Genomic DNA, 17113 nt, shown 5'->3' on the forward strand with positions numbered 1-17113 from the left:
GTTTGATTTTATTCCTTCCTAAAACTACATATACATACCATTCTTGTGAATATATATGTTTAACACCAAACACATCCATGCTTACATACATACAAAGAGTATCATTATTGTGCCAAATACGTTACAAATTTAGCGTCTTTCAGAAAAGACAGCTGTTGGCTGCAGCGGGTTTGAAACAGGAGTGAACAATCTTGCACTGAACTCTGTCATCTTTAGCAAAACAGGCTGAAGTCCACTTGTGTGTAGTTTCATCGCTGCAGCTGCAGTAAAGTTGTGCTCCGTTTGCATTTGCATGCAGAAATCGGTGAATTGCGCATTTTCCCGGTGGTACAATACCAGAGAATACACTGCACGTGTCAGTTCTGAAAGACCGTTCAATATAACGCAAGTATGCCACACTTACCGATATTTTAGGTACTATCACGTGTTTTTGACTTTCATGCTGCAGATGACTGCAGCGAGTTAGTTCACTTCTCTCCAGACTGGACTTTGAACGTGTTCAGTAACTGTTCAGACAGTCAGCACTGATATGGAGCAACACTACTCAGTTACTGTCACATGGAGTCTGATGATGGTAAACTTTGCAAACTTGGGCAACATTATTATTATTATTATTATTATTATTATTATATAGAAATAAAAGACAAATACAAAAGCCAGTATTCTGTTACTCCACAAGCTGACTGTAGATGGCATCATCATTAAAGGCAAATATTCATTTTGAATGGACAGTTGTGCTAGTTTATGGTTTATGGTAGCCATGCATTCAGTAAAGAGCTATTCCACTCGTTGTCAGATAGCTAAAATAATACAATCACAAACAAGTGCCTGTTGTGACTAATTTGAAGCTGCATCACAAATGAAAAATAATGATGCCTCATAGTAAATGTGAGCCTTAAAGCAAAACCTATGGTTGTTGTGTTGAACTGAGCAAGAGTGTATTTGATTGCTTATGAATTCAGCTTTTCATTTCAGAAGTTACAGAGTCTCACTTGAATGTTTCCTCTCATGCTCCGGGGTGAAGAAATTCATCATGTTGGCTATATTTCTGTCCAGGTAATTACTGGCCGTTCCTCAGCTGGTCATTGCGCAGCAGACAAAGACAGATTATTGCTGTTGCGGAAACATGGCCTCGCCTTCTCTGGGTAGACGACTGGTGGCTTGTCTTCTCAACGTTTCTGAGGCTCGCAGGAAAGACCTGGTGGAGACTGTGGCCAAGGCCGCCTTATACGACACTGAAGGCAAGTGTCATTTTATTTTAAACTACATGAGTCTGGAGATAATTAGTTGGGTTGAACTCATTTGAACTGCTTTATAGACTGTAGTTTAAACTACAGCAGAGCGTCATCTTCTGTAAGAGCATCATATGTTTTACACCACGTATCACTAAAGAGTCGACTTTTCATGAGCTCAGAAAAACAGCCTGTTTTCAGCTGTGTGATAATGCATTTTCCAGCTAATCCAAGAGGCTTTTAAATATTTGAATATTTAGCTTAAGAAGTAATGTGGTTCATAACACCAGAATTTTTAGCTTCATTACTAGTATTAAAAAACTGCACCACAATGACTTTCTCCTGCACTACAGGAGAAAGTCATTGAACTCGTACAAACACATTTGCAATAATGTCAATAGAAATTAACAGCTAATAGTAAAAATAGTAAACCTTATTATTTCTATTCTTATGTCATTATTAGTTAGTTGTAGATCCGTTTTCTTCTTTATAGCTTTGCTACTTTTGCCCATAAAAGAACACTAACTAACTAACTAACACAGGAAAACAACACTAGTCCTTCATTTTACCAGAAACATTCAAAACACAGAATCACCAAATCTGGAGATACGTGGTTTCCACTGCACAGGAAGGGTATGCAAGATTGTACTGTGAAAAGTAATTAGTAACTAAAGCTGTCAGACAGATGTAGTGGAGTAAAAAGTACATTTGCAACTTGGGTACAGTACATGCATAAATGTATGTATTTACATCCAACCAAAGCAAATCCTTCACTTTCACGTGATTGAGTTCACTCTTAAACATCATTTTAAATTGGACAATTTGAATTCCTGTTCCTAATTATTAAATCAGGAGCAAGACGGGAGGGGACGGCAGTGCTGAACATCTTTAATGACCACGACTACAACCGCTCTGTCCTCACCATCGTGGCCAGTATCGACTTTATTGGTAAGTACTTTTACATTTGTGGTGAAATATGTCTCCCCGTTCCAGCTCCTGAGGGAAGAGCAGAGTCATCTCTACATGCTGCTGCAGCGCCTCTGCAGCGGGGATTCAGTTCCTGTCCCCTGCTCTGCAATCCTCTGAGGGGGAAAATCCTTTAATAAGCTTTGTCAGGGATTTAAACACAAAAAATTCAGGATGAACATTTTTCTGGCAAAGATTCTAGTGAAAAGTTTATCTCATTGAACGCTTATCCCGAACACAACCTTCTGACAATGCAGACAAAGCCCTTGAGGTTCACAGTTTGCATGTCCTGCACTCACTCCGAAAGACAAATAAATCAGCTTAATTTGCCCCCAATTGCCAGATCTTTAATTTTTTGTCATGTTAAATTCATTTTTTGCGGACTTGGATCAACATTTCTGCTGCAGGATATACAAAACTTAAAAATTCATACGCTTTTGTTGTATTCCAGGGGAGGCGGTTCTGTCTGCATGTGAGAAGGCCTGTGGGCTGATAGACATGCGTGCTCACATGGGGGTCCACCCATGTATGGGTGCTGTGGACCTCATACCCATCTACCCCCTGGGGGAGGAGGTGGGAGTGGAGGACTGTGCTAAAGCGGCTCGGGGTGAGATGGCATTTGTGCATGCGTGTGTGTGTTAGTGCACCTGGAAAACATGCCCCTGTCGGCCGAGTTGATCCTGTATCATATCTGTTCATCAGCTCTCGAGGCACAGTCATTACTTGTGTCTCTTGTTTGGTATTCTGTGCAGCACCTGCAGAGGACAGAGATGAGCATGTTTTGACTCGACTCAGTGGCTCAGATCATATTAAAACCCAGTGTGTGCACACACGGCTGCAGGATGCTGCTTGAAATTGCAATTTTTCCCCTTTGCAGGAAGAAGCTGTGATTTATATTCAACCCTGAATCATGTTTCATCATGTTTAATGTATAATAGCACAGACATTTCTATAGTATCAAAGACTGCCATGATCTCCCCAGACAAACTGTATGTGTAAATATACAGGCTCATCTCCAGTGTCTACAGGAACGTGTCTATTGGCTGAAGATGTGACGTCTTTGGCTTCCTGTCCTGTTGATTAGTTTCACATCTTACCAGATGACTTAGCAGGCACGTGTGTTGCTGATAATGAGCAGTAACTCAGCTCGAGCCTGTGTGCACTCTGTATGCAAATCTGTGTGCTGTGATTGCAGAATGATAATCGGCAAACTCACTAACAAGAACTGTATTTATGCATGCGTGTAATAAGTAGTCCATGTGTCCATATTTTTCCCTCTGTCTGAATTACACCCCCCGGTGTGTTTTGTCTGTCTCGCTCTTACTGCTCTCGTGCTTCTGATATCGTGTGCATGTGATGACTCGAGCTCCATTTGCTGGTTAACTAACACGTCTGTGTTGTTGCTCAGCTGTGGCTCAGGGACTCACAGAGCGGGTCCAGGGCACCAGCGCCTTCCTGTTTGGCTGGGCAGACTCCCCCCTTCAGCGGGGGCTGGCTCAGAGGAGGAAGGAGATGGGCTGGTTTCAGAAGACGCCAGACTTGCAGGCGATCAGGCCCGACATGGGGCCGCAGCCACAGAAACGATTCGGCCTCACAGGTGAGCTGGAATTTATATGCCAGACGTACTTCTGTAGGTAAATGCTGGAAAGCCTGAAAGGAAGGTTAGATTCTCTCTGCCAGGATTATACAAGGTGACTTTGTCTCTGTATTTACAAGACAGTGTTTGTTACAGCTCAACCACAGGCCACCACCTCTCCCCTCTTCTTTGACTTTTTCAAGAAAACAGCCACTGAAACATTTAAAGTGCTGCTCCTCTGAATGATACAACACTGTACTCACATGGCATAAGTATGTTGAATAAGTTATCGGTTGCTTTAATGATTCCTTCTGTGCATACTGACCGTGACGAGTTCCTATCCAAGCCCAATGAAATCCATACTGCATTCTGCTGCAGTAGCAGACAGTTTTATATGCTCCCTGTCAAACTGCAAACACCCACACTCACATGCAGGAAGGCTTGACGCTGCTTAGGATTTATTATGCTAACAGGCTATTTAAAATGCAAATGGTTAAAAAAAGGTTCAGTAAATCAGTGTTAAAATGAAATAAGACAAGCTTCTCTGAAGTTAACATGAGGTTCAGCAGTCTGGGTTAGTCAAAACCAAGCGTGCATCTTCTAATGTTTCTTTTTAGGATGAAATTCCATCCTTGTGTTTTATGTGGAAACGTGGCTGAATTAACCTGTTTGGGGGTCCTGGCGCGGTGCATACAGCAGTCATTCATTACATTTTACTTCTGCCCAGTGTTTTCTGTTTGTCAGTCAGTTTGTGGTAATTTGATGAAACACTACTTGCATACAGTAAGAAAGGTGTTTTTAGCACTCGGTTTTAGCACGTTGCCACAAGATTACATAATAGCGCAGGATCCACTTGATATGGTGGAAATCTGCAGACAAAATTTCTAGTAATGAAAAAGCAACGAACGCACAGCGAGTGCGGGGCTTTTAGGTTCACAGGAGGTGTGCAGCAGTCGCCCGCTTCATCTGGTTGGTGATCCAGCTTTGTGTGGCCAGTGTTTCCTTGCTGAGCTGTGGTGGAGGGACACTTCCTGCCAGTGACAGTGGCAGCAAAAAGCCTACAGATGACAACCAGGATGAAGATAATCACTTGTTTGGGCTAACTCAGACCTCTGAAGTCTCATATTAGCTACGGTTGAACTTTGTCCTTTAATTTCTTACAGTGTAGTCTCACTAGTGCGCTGGGGAGGGATCACTTCACGGGCCGTCCTATAAAAACAGCTGTTGATGTGATCTGCCTTCTATTATGTCCATTCTCCTACAAAACTTACTAAATTTGGCGAAGATATTAAGATATTTCTGGTACTTCTTCACTGGTGTGTGATCATGTTTTCTCTATCTTCTGAAGATATTAGCCTTTCTGGTCCTGCTGTGTTGTATTGTTTTCAACAGGTTTATAGTAAACTCACCAACTGCAGCCTCAGTGGACTGTAATCCAATGCAGCAACAGCACATTGCATTTCAAGGCAAGGATGAAACTTTCGCTTGACCAAAGAATCATTTCCTTTTGCAATCCTGTTGCTTTCTGCAAAAGCTGAATTGAAGCTGAGTTAATGCTGATTTTATTGAGCTGTTGACATGCAGGACAGTGCTAATGAATTAAAAGTAGATGAGGCAGGTAAAGGTGCACTGGGTCTCATAAAGGAAGCCAAAGACGGGGGATGTGTAACAGTTTTGAAAGTGTTATTTCAGGTCTGATTTGGCTGATGTCCTGCAGGTGTTGGGGCCAGTCCGTACGTCATGAACTGCAACGTCACTATCGACACGCAGGACATCGGCATGGGGCGCGGCATCGCCACAGCCATCAGAGAGTCGACCCCGGGGGGCTTGCCTGGGGTGCAGGTGCTGGCTTTGCCACATGAGGGCGCTGTGGAAATCGCCTGTAATGTGGAAAGCGTGAAGGGTAGTCATGTGACTGCAGGTGAACCGTGGCCGTCTTTCAGCTTCGGCGGTCAGCCTTACTGTCATGCTCCAGCATCCCTCATCACGGCGAGGGTCACAGAGCTCGCAGGGAGGCAGGGGGTACACACGAAGGGCACTGCATTAGTGGGGTTCACCCCCCGTGAGTGCAGGGGCCTGGCAGAGTTCGCACTGACTCAGGGGATTGCAGAGTTCTGGAGAGAGCAGCGCAGGATCCGTATGTGAAAATGAATCATCGCCAAAACCAGTTAAACCTCAAGCAAAAGTGCATCATCTCTGTCTGCTGTCACTTTAAATATCATGAGAACTGACCATTTGCTACGCCCTGCCCCCCCTCTGTTACCACTGCTGCCCTGGCCAGCTTTCCATCCCAATGCTGCACATGTGCAGTACGTTGTACCGGACACTGCAGTGCAGTGGCAGGTTCAACACACAACACTGCTGCTAGCTGATTTTATTTGCTGCGGTTAGCTAGAGTTAGCTGATTAACCACGCTAACTGCTATGTTGGTAGCAACTTTGTCTTTAGCTGACTTGTTGTAAAAGGATAAATATGCACATGAGGGTTATGCATCATGTAATGCTAAAAGACTGAGGCTAAAGCTTTATGTCTTACATGAAATTTAGCATGCTGTCCATTTAATGAGCCAGAAGACACTGGAATAAGGGGGTAGCATTCCTGTGCTATGAGTCTGCCGCCTGTTGGAATTCAACAATGAATTAAAACTTGCTCATTCTAACATTGTCCTGTTCAGTTGTTTTACTGTAGAAAAACATAGCTAAGCAATATGCAGGTCAGATTCATGCTACCTTATGTTTCGCTAATGTCACCTGCAATCCCACATAAACATAATACAGTCAGCTAAAGATATCTAATGATACCCTCTTTGGCTTTGGAAGTAATGCAAGGTTACTATTGCAGCTAGTTAGCCAGGGATGCTAACGTTTGCAGCGTATGTTGCAAATGAACCCATTTCGTACAATTTAGTTCCTGTATTTTAGCTTTAAAAAGGCAAATAATACCATGCACGCTGTTTGAGCATGGAAAAAAATCCAAAGCTTGTTAGCAAACGGTCAGTTTAAATGTTAAAATGTGTAATGCTCCTTTGATTGTTTTCAGCACTGGGAACCATTAACCCCGTTTATTTATATTGTTCAGTGCATTTAACTTAATTTACTCGCTCATTTATATTTTCTGACATATGAGCTTTCTACATTTAAGTTTGCTGCAGGTTTTGATGAGCAATCAATAATAATAATAACTTTGTCACAAAATGTGAAAATAAAACAAAACAGAAAGGTAACAAAAAATGTGTGTAATAACCTTTTGCTAGAAATATTACATTAAATAAAAAATGTAAAACAAATTATTTGTATCCTGGTATTATTTTCATGAGGGGGGATCAAGTTAAACAGAAGCAAATATTTCCACATCCTCTGTAACACACCTGGCACAGTGCCGTCCTAATCTGACGCTTGCGGTAAAAGGGATTTGGCTCTTTATATCTGAATTTCTTCTCCACCCAACCAAGACCAAAACTATAAACCCCAGCTTATCATCCTCCAGAGTGGAATTTGAATTTTTCTTATGCGCGTGTGTCATTTCCTGTTTGGAACAAACGAGACACTTGTGTTTACTGAAGAGTCTGCGCTGATGAGTCTTTTCCCATCATTTTCCACCATCAGCCCTGCCATGCATGACTCTGTGGGAGAGTCACCATCTGTGTGAGAAACAGCTATTTTTATCACAAGTCATGGACTGCATCTTCTAGAAACATCCAGCGCTTTGGCAGCTTTGGCATGAACATGTTACACTGAAACAACCCAGTTACAGTCGTTTCCCATGTAATCAACTTTGCTTTCATGTGGATGCCATACACAGCGATGCACAGGATTAACCATTTAATAACAGCGAATTTGGCCAGAGGACAGGTCAGGAATTAACTGGGGCGAAATGATTCCACTCATTTCTTACATAAGGGTAGTATAATGCATTGAATAGCAGCACATTCATGGACTATAAGAAGGTATGTATTTGAGTCTTTAGGTAATAATAACTTTTGCTGGATGGATGTGCCACAAAAGCAGTTTTGAAAGCCAAACAGTGCATTAGACGATGTTTGATTTCAAGCCATATGTTCAGGAAATGAGTGATACTGAGCCAATAACTCATCTACACGCAGTCCCAGTGCGGCAAGCTTTGCGCACCAAGGTAGCATAATTCGCAAACTCATCCAGTGAGATCAGTATGCTCTCAATGTCTGAAATCACTCTCCTTTCATTATGTTGTGTAATTTTTCATTTTTCTGCATCTGAACTTACATAAGGTTGCCCTCCGAGGCAGAAGGCGTGCAGTTTTCATCAGTGTGTGCGCGCTTCTTTGGATAAGCTCTCTTACTGCGTGAACATTCACCTCTTTGTATGTCATCCAGCTGAGGCTCTTAGTCACACAAGCAACGCAGCCATGCAGCTTCATTTCATGCGTACATGCACAACTCTCTCCCTCCCTTTCACACACACATCCTTTATCTCGTCTCCCTGCTGTCTTCCTCTCTCTTCTGATTCTAGACACACATGCGTACGCATTTACTCTATGGATGGCACGCACACACACACACACACACACACACACTCAGCCTGCCAGGCTTGGGAGCATCAAGGCCTAATCTAGGTCACAGCATAAGCCCAGAGGTATCCCGGTCTCCACACACACTCTTGTGCATGCATTTGTTTTTTTAATTTTTTACATTTTTTGCATATCAAATCTATTTTGACTCGACTAATTTTCCCTCGGCTAACAGTGAAACATGTTTGATTTTCATTCTGACAACACACACACTTCACTTCCCAGGAATAAGAAGCCTGGAAATAAAACCGTCTCTTATTTTTCCCCAAATCCCCTCTCCATCTTCATCTCCTTCCTCTCCCTCCCAAACAAGCTAATTGGTTATGTGACTCAGTCTAATGGCTCTTATGATTGTCACAAGGCCGTCATTTCCTTGATGAAGTGCGCTTTGGGATCTTTTCCACAGCAGATCATCGAATCAGCATCCATTTAGGAGACACTTTGCCACTGAAGCCTGAACTAAATGTGTGTGTGTGTGTGTGTGCATTGTGCTTAAATAAAGACGTGGATGTTCCTGCACGCTGCTGCAGAAGCACCATAGGATCCCTTTGATATGACTTAGCCTGACAGCGTACCATCCGAGATGCGACCGTGTGTCACAGCACAGAAATAGAGGAGCTTATTTCTTTACATCAGTCTCCAGCCTTCTATAAATATTCCAAAGCTCTCTGTTCTCTCTTTCTTGCTGCTTTCTCTGTTCTCCCCCTCCCTCACTCTCCCTTTTCTCCCCCCTCTCTGTTTGTCCATTTTTTCCCTACACACTCTCAGCCTCCCACATCTTTCCTGTTCCCTCTGCTCTTGTCGTACAGTGTGGAGAAATGTGTGCTGTCTGTCTAGAAGGCAGTGGTGTTAAAAGCTGGGACAAAAACACTCGTGCTGCATCATTCCTGAGCCTGCATGGTTTGTTTTCCCTCCTCTGACAGTCCTGCAGGGCTATTTAGTAAGCTGACAGAGATTTAATCAAGCCACACATAAAAATCACCTCCTCCTGCATTTCCTTGCTTCACTACCCCTCAGATTTCCACCAATCAACCACAGTGTGCCAGTTAATCACAGCCATTAATCTCATCCACCACTGCTCAGGCGTTTGATTCAAAAATAGGAATATTTACTCTGAAAAGAGGCCAAGCTGATTTGATCAAAAGCAACCGCCAGTTAGACGGCTGCTGTGCCCAAAATGTGAGCGCACGGTGCCATCCTCCCTAACCTATCAGTGTGGGAAGTAAGCGTGCCACCTATGAAGTCAGCAGTCCCCAACCCCCACCCTGAACACATGTTCAACATCCTCTGGGCATAGGCTGAGCAGAGCACTGAGACACAGCTGAGAATTAGAGAGGGAGAGAGAGGGAGAGAGAGAGAGAGAGCAGTGAAGTGGAAATATGGGTGAGCATCAGAGAAAGACAGAAATAGAGCGATAAAGCAGTGAATTAGGCAGAGGGAGGAGGAGGAGAAACACAGCCTTTCACTGAGGCGGTGATGCTTCCTGCAGACATTGTGATTTCCTCGTAGCAGAAAGCTCTCGTCGTGTGTGGATCTGAGGACCTCGTGGATTTGCTCCCGACTGAGTCTCAGTGGAATTCACCGCATCCAAAACAGCTGCAGACGGAGGATGCGACTGCGGCTGGACGCCGGGATCCATGTGGGCCTGTGACGTCTGCGCTCCCCTCCGTGGCTACCTTCTTCCCCATCAGGATGGCTCCAGCGGCACTGACCCAGATTGTGGAGTCCTGGCTCCTCGCTGTGCGCTGCTCCTCGGGTGGTCTGTGCATGTGATGCGGACGAGGCATGCTCCACACCTCGGCGGAGACCGCTCAGCCCGCTGCATCTGCTGACATCTGTCTCCGTGGATACACACAGCGACCGGCAGGGTAAGGATGCTGCTCTGACCTGCACGCTCAAATGCCAGGGTTGTGGGTTTTGTGTGCGCACGTGCCTGTGTGTTGTATGAATACAAATCACTACGGCCATGCAGACCTCATTTCTTTTCCACCTACACGTGTGCCTGCTCCTTCCTGCACGCATAAATGGAGAATCACATCTGGATTTTCTTCCAGAGGCGTCAAACAGCACAATAGCGTGGCTGTGACGATGAACTGTGTGTGCATGCACTATGCAGAATAGCTGCATGTATAATGTATGACCTAGGAGATATCATGGTGGGCAACAAGTAACTGCGTTTCCCCCAAAGTGCCAAGGAAACTAGGCTAGGATGGCACAGACAGAGGAAACCTGAGTAAATAATTTATTAAAGTCCTTTTGGTTTCTGAAAGCATTTGGCTTCATTCTGCTTGGAGAAAAAAATGGACATGAGGAAAATGTGTTCCATCAAGCTGGGAGGGATGAAGCAGTTTTATTTAGCTGGATCTCTTCTGAACCAGTCCAGTAAAGACAAATTCAACCCACTCAGTCCCCCCTCAGCCGGTCAGTGAAGTTCAGCTCAGGTCAGTTCAGCTCAGTTCAGTTTAATTTAACTCGGTGGGTGAGACACATCACAGGTCAGCGTGTCGTCCACCACAAGATGACAGAGTTTGTGTCATTTGACCAGAGGTCAGACACCTGAGGTCGCACAGAGGTCAAAGGTTAACAAAGAACCAGTCTCATTCATTTAGCAGTTCTTACGTCCTACGAGGGCGCAGGTTTCATATGTCAGATTATTTCCCTTGGATGCTGATTTTGTATTCCAGTGGGTTTATTTAAAGGTTGAATACACACATTTATCACAGTTGGTTGTAAATCTGGTGAAAGTAGGATTAATTTATCCATATTGCTCAGAATCTCATCAGTGTTTTGCTACCAATCAGGTTCACAGTAAGATTACACCAGGCACGGTGCATGCGTTTCAGAAGTGGGGTGTTTTGCCTGCCTGACTTTGTTGACTTGCTTGGATTTTGCTGATTCGGTCATGTGACCTTGATATTTGTGCTTTACCGTGGGTGAGTCGGCTACATAGCTTCTTTTTTGTCTGTTTTAATGTTGTCTTTATTGTTGATGCAGAATCGGGAATCTGCACACAGTTTTATTTTGAAAATTTGCTGTATTTTCTATGCCGTTCCTGTTTCTGACTTCCTGCCTGGCTTGGTCTGCTCTGGGCAGCTTGACGCGCATTCTGTCCAAAATAGGCTAGGTGTGTATTGTCTGTGGAGCGTAGCGGAGATTGCTTCCATAACGTCTCTGAAACACGCTGCAGCACACCTGGTGGAACTGCAAAGGTATCTAGATTGGCCACAATCAGCTCCGGCACAACACAGCGCTGCCGGGCCCGCTTGATTTTCGGGGTTAGGGCTGGGCTCTGCTCAATAAGAACCAGTCTGTATGACGTGCTGCCCAAGTTCAAACCCTGGCTCATTTCACGCCTCCTCACAGCCGACCAATCACTGCACGAGTGGGCGTGGATGTCGGATCAGGGAAGTTACAGAAGTGACACAGAACCCCAATCAGAAAGGTATGAGGGGGAAGGGGTTTCTGAGGCTATTCTAGGATCTGACGAGCACTTCTGAAGAAGCTTACTGGCAGTTGTAAACATTTACGAATACGTTAGCTAGTCAACTTACAGTGTTAGAATTTCAAACGGAGTCATGTGCTGACACCTTTGACAGTCTCACCTGATGAAAACAGCCAATGCCTCCATGTACCTGCATGTCAAGTGACTGAACACTGTGGTCCAAACACTACCATCAATAATCTGAGCGTATCATGTCTGCCATCTTAATAATAATGGAACCACCGATGCTGCTTATGTCTTTTTGTGGCCCCAGCAGACTCAGCTCTGAATCTGGACCAGAATCGTCAGCTGCGTGGGTCTAAATTTGGTCTAAATTTCACTACTTTGCGTCATGTTATGCCACACATTGCTTCACTTACACAGAATCTAAAGAGGTGGTCCACAAACCAGTAGTTAATAATTTCAGTTGGGATTGACAGTTTGTTTGCGTTGGTGTCGTGCTTGTGACAGCAGCAATAACAGCGGTGGTTCATGTGGTCACCGTTGTGACAGACGAGATATTAGACCGTTCGTGGTGCTCAAGTCAATGCTCGATGCTGTCAGTCAGTAAGAGTACTGATGTTGCAGTAAAATGTTCCCTGTCAGTGTTTTTCTATCATATCTGATGTTTGTGGATTAATATTAGCGCTGCATTTTACTGCTGTAGATGTTTCAGGTTGAGCTCATTTGAACTACTTTATATACTGTTGGCTAGTTTAACTTACAGCAATGCATCATATTCTATAAGATTATCACATGTTTGTAGTGTGGCTGTCCTGTGAGAACCTCGTATCTCTGTCAGATAAATGCAGTGAAGCAGAAGTCTGAAGTTGCATAGAGAGAGTTAACAGAAGTGGTTCAACAGGGAGCTGAGGCGGATGTGACAGCTGTGAATTACTGTGAATAAAGAAAAGTGAACAACTAGGTCCTGTCCCTCACGGCCAAATAATACCAAACAGACCTGTCACATCACAGCAGTTACTCCACTGATGTGACAAATAAGGGTTTGTTAATCTTCATATTCCTGCCTCTGATACCGCTATGCCAGCTACACTACTCCATGCAACCCCACTTAGCTCATTCAATAGGAGAAGACATCTGAAATGTATTATTGTAGCAACATGGCTGACCTGACCTCGATGTAAAAAAAAGGCCTTGAAACAGGAGCGGATGTACAGTAGCTCAGGGCAAGGGGATAGCCATTGTCTGTTGCTGCATCTATTCCATGTTTGGTGCATTGAAGCAGATAGTCTAATGCATTCGATTGGGAGGCTTGATGATAGCATTGTGCTGCTGCATAAAAGGGGTCAGCGGTAGCCTAAAGGTTAAAGAAAGGCTTGGACAGGGAGGGCTACTGCAGGGGTCTCCATACTGGTCAGAAAAACATGCAAGAAGTGAGCAATGCTAGCTTTCAGAAGCCACTGTAGCCTACAGTAATCAATATTTTTGAAAGGAACATCGAATCAGATACTGATGATATGATATCATCAGGGCTACTTGTAGTTCCCTGATTTTTTTCGCCTCTTTTAGCTCGTTGCTTTGGTGGTTCGGTGGTGAAGGTATGCAGAGTTGCTGTCTGAGCCCCTGTTTCTCTCCACCCAAGTAGCCGAAACGTGATGGATACAGATGATAGCTAGTTAATGTCTTTGAATTGGATATATGGCTGCATGTGTTGAAACTGTAAAACATTTGCAAAGGGTTTTGATGGCAGACTCTGGCTGTCTGAGCACAAGTCGTGATGCATTTGTGATGAAACAGTTCAAACCCTTTTCTGGCATGCAGGACACTCATATGGCAGCGTGTTTGAGTTTGAGTTTGGAAGGGCATCGGACAGGGGTTTCTTCCACATTGGCCATCATAGAGGCGACCGGTGACACCGTCAGTGCCGTCAAACCACAGGAAACGGTTTCATGAATTTGTCAGCAGATGCTCCTCCATCTTCATCACGTCTTGAACATGCTAACAGATGTTCATTAAACATTTGCTGCTATTCCTTTTCACCCTCAGTGAAAGCTTCCTCACTCTCAGGGTCCTGGTATTGTGCAGGTAGTAACACCTTCGCGGCTCCTACTATGACGAGTCAAATGTTTGTTGGAAAAAGCCTGTTTTTGGGGAAAAAGGAACTGCACAACAAACTGACACGAACCAGACTTACTGGAACGCATGCTATTGCTAACATGTTAGCAAATCTACACATCCAGCAAACACAGATGAAACTTCCATTTATTTGAGGTCTGGCTTGCTGGTAAGCGTACGCCCTGCATGCAGATTTTCAGTTCCTGAGAAAAATATCTGGCTAAATGCTCCATTATGTTCACCAGCTAGGCGCTAACTCTGCCAGTTGGTGCTGGGAACATTGTGTACAAAGGGCTTTGTTGGCTGTAAATGGCTGCCTGTTTGATGTGAATAACTCAGACTGAACCACCGAGTACATCTGTGGACAATAAGACCAAAACAATGAGCTGAAGAGCGATAAAAGGCTCAGCGGGGCTGCAGAGTTGGATGGTGGTTAGTCTGTGTGTGTTTTTGTGGATCGTGTTCCTGCAGTGTTGTCCTGTGATGTTTGTTGGAAGTAACATTTTTTATTAGTGCAACTAAATGTTCTTTGCATATTTGATTTATTATTTTTTGCATAAATTCACAATTCAAAATTATGCATTAGCTGAGGGTCAAAACTTGCTGTTTTAGGGGATTTCCGCCAAAATGAATTCTGGATGAAATATAAGATCTGTGGCATCAAGACAGTCGGATTTAAAGACTTTGAAGGCCAGTATAACATCATCTGCTGAAGTCTAATTATAGTGTTCGGCAGGGTGGAGCTGAGAAAGAGCATGTGTTTCTTCGCTGAATCATTCCCTGAGTCAATAAAAGTTAAAATTAAAAAAACAATCTGTAATAAATAGCTCTAAATCAAAGATTGAACTTGTCTGTTCCATAAAAAATTGCTGCAGAACCAGATTAGAGACTGGGAGCGACAGAATGGTAACAGCATTACAGCGAGTTGGAACCTTTGCAGCATCAAGGACGCATAAAAAATAGCTTTGTGCTAAAAATATCTCCACCAAGGACTATTTATGGAATGAAAGGAGAGAGGGATGCATAAAATTTCCATGTTTGCCAGATAAATGCAAACCCTCACAAATACTGTAGAATTAGTTAGTTTGTTTTTTAATGATGATGTTTTTCCAGCATTTCTCCATCAACTACAAACGTTGCAGGTGTGGAAAGTATTTTTTAAAGGCCCTCTGACTCTGACCAGTTTATTACCTTTGTGGTAGATCACGATGTGAGTGCTTTAGCTTCAGCTGTCGTTTTGTTTATATGCTGCACATGCTCTCAGTTATTGAGCCTTTCCTTTTAGCCATGCTAATGACATTGCGGTAAGGTTGGTCCATCACTTGTGTCTACACTCAAATGTCTACTATTAAAACGACTGCTAGGGGATTTTATACCTAGACATTCAAGGTCCCCAGAGGATGAAGCCTACTGACCTTTGTGACCCTGACTTCTCAATCTATTACCATGATGGGTATGCAAGGCGTCTGCAAAATGAAGTAGTGAAATCCCCTGACAAAGATTTTCACTTATTCAGTGAAATATTACAACAACTGCTTTACAGGTCAGCATCCATGGTTCCCCGTTGATAAATCCTCCTGCTGATCTGTTCCTCGTGCACCACAGGAAGGTTGACATTTTGGGTTGCTTGAAATATCTCCACAAACTATTGGATGAATTACCTTCTGACTGGTCCAGACATGAATGTGCATCTGAGGATTGTTGTCCAACATTTAATCTGTGCAATAGAATGATATAAACTAATATCTAGAAAAATGATGTTTACATCAGCCACTGTGTTTAGCACTAATTAGCCAGTGTTAGCAGGCTAGCATGTTGGCTATGGTAAGCATTAAACCTGCTGAACATTAAAATGATAGCATTGTCATTGTGAGCATAATGATGTTAGCTTTTCTCTCGAAGCAGCCGTGCCTCAGTGCAGCCTCACAGGCTGCAGACTCTTGAATTAATGGAAAAAAACCTCAGATCTATGTTTATTTTTAACCAAATAATTTACATTTTATATCACTGACACTGAATTTTTATTATTAATAGTAAGAGAATTACATATATATTGGCTGTGTTTTCAAATTTGCACAAATAAGGAGCAGAATTTCATGAGTGGGGCCTGTAGGTCATAGAAATACTTGTTCTGATGATACTGACCTGAGAACAGTCTGCAGTTGCCCAACATTCAATTTAGTACCACTGTTAGACCAAAAACAGGCCATGACCATAAAAAAGGGAAAATTGATCAATTACAAAGTAAATCTCTATTCAAATAAGCTACATTAGCAGTAAAGAAAGACATTGAAGACAGAAAGATAAGATTTTATACCTACACAACATACTCATGGTTGTCTAACTGCACTGATGTGATGCTATCAAAGTGAACCATACGTAACAGAAGTCATTTAACACTGTTATCAGCCTGATCTTGATGTCTACAAATGTAAAAGTACCTACAGTTCTCTTCTAAAGCTGCATTTCCTGCACTACTCATTACTCAGTGTGGGTTGTGCGGTACAGTCTAAAGACTGGTGAGCCAGTATATCAGCAGGATGTGATTTGGGGTAGAAGTATGTATTCATTAAATCTCCAGGGGGCAAAATCTCAGCGAGCTCCTGTCCTAATTCATTCCAACATCAATGCCAGAGGCTCAACTGCTGCCTTGATTATACCAATTTGCCCTCCCACCCACCCAAAGGAAGACATGTAATTACACTATTTACACTGGAGTACTTTCCTCTCTGAAAGGCCCCCAAGTAAACACAAGCTTTGTTTTACTTCTGCATCGGAGTCATTGTGATCGAGGAGCACAATAACTGTCAAACTGTTTGTCTCTGTGACCCTGATGCAGAGAAAAATGAGCAGCTCTCATCGCACATTAGGATGTGGAAGGCCTGCAATAAAGGCTCTAATGTGGGCTGAATAATGCCGTCTAACGGACGGGTCGTGATCAGTGTAACTTTGATTGTTATCACAATCAGATCGCAGTTATAACTGCAAAATGTGGCGCAGATGATTCAGACCCATTCATTTAGACTGCAGACAATACAAAATACCTATAACGCTGAATTGCTTTAAAGGTAACTTTAAGTATTTAAATTAGTTAAGCAGATAATATTGCTGTTTTAGGGTGAACATTTTAACCTGTAATTCATTGCAAGTTCTCCTTCGCTTTATGCCTTAATAATTCAGGATGTCTAAATATAGAAGAAGTCTTCAAAGGTTTTGTACGGTGCCTGAGAAAGCTCA

The 17113-nt window shown here is 43.3% G+C and overlaps 2 protein-coding genes across 4 annotated transcripts in view; both read left to right on the plus strand.

The window, feature by feature from the left end:
- Positions 1-252: 252 nt before the first annotated feature.
- Positions 253-6981, plus strand: ftcdnl1 (formiminotransferase cyclodeaminase N-terminal like 1). The gene is made up of 6 exons (XM_041951047.1): positions 253-388; positions 1057-1241; positions 2085-2180; positions 2650-2805; positions 3607-3795; positions 5492-6981. Exons 2-6 carry the CDS (start codon positions 1127-1129, stop codon positions 5917-5919), a joined length of 984 nt encoding a protein of 327 aa, XP_041806981.1. The 5' UTR covers positions 253-388; positions 1057-1126; the 3' UTR covers positions 5920-6981.
- A 2695-nt stretch (positions 6982-9676) lies between these two features.
- LOC121616194 (nck-associated protein 5-like) overlaps positions 9677-17113 on the plus strand; it is a 68223-nt gene continuing 60786 nt past the window's right edge. The window contains exon 1 of one of the 3 annotated variants that reach the window (XM_041950889.1): positions 9677-10187. The gene's annotated coding sequence lies outside the window, so the exon portion shown is untranslated. The remainder of the gene's footprint in view (positions 10188-17113) is intronic. The other 2 variants (XM_041950888.1, XM_041950887.1) reach the window with 2 other exon arrangements.

Source organism: Chelmon rostratus, chromosome 13 (genome assembly GCF_017976325.1).
Source record: "Chelmon rostratus isolate fCheRos1 chromosome 13, fCheRos1.pri, whole genome shotgun sequence".
Lineage (NCBI taxonomy): Eukaryota > Metazoa > Chordata > Actinopteri > Chaetodontiformes > Chaetodontidae > Chelmon > Chelmon rostratus.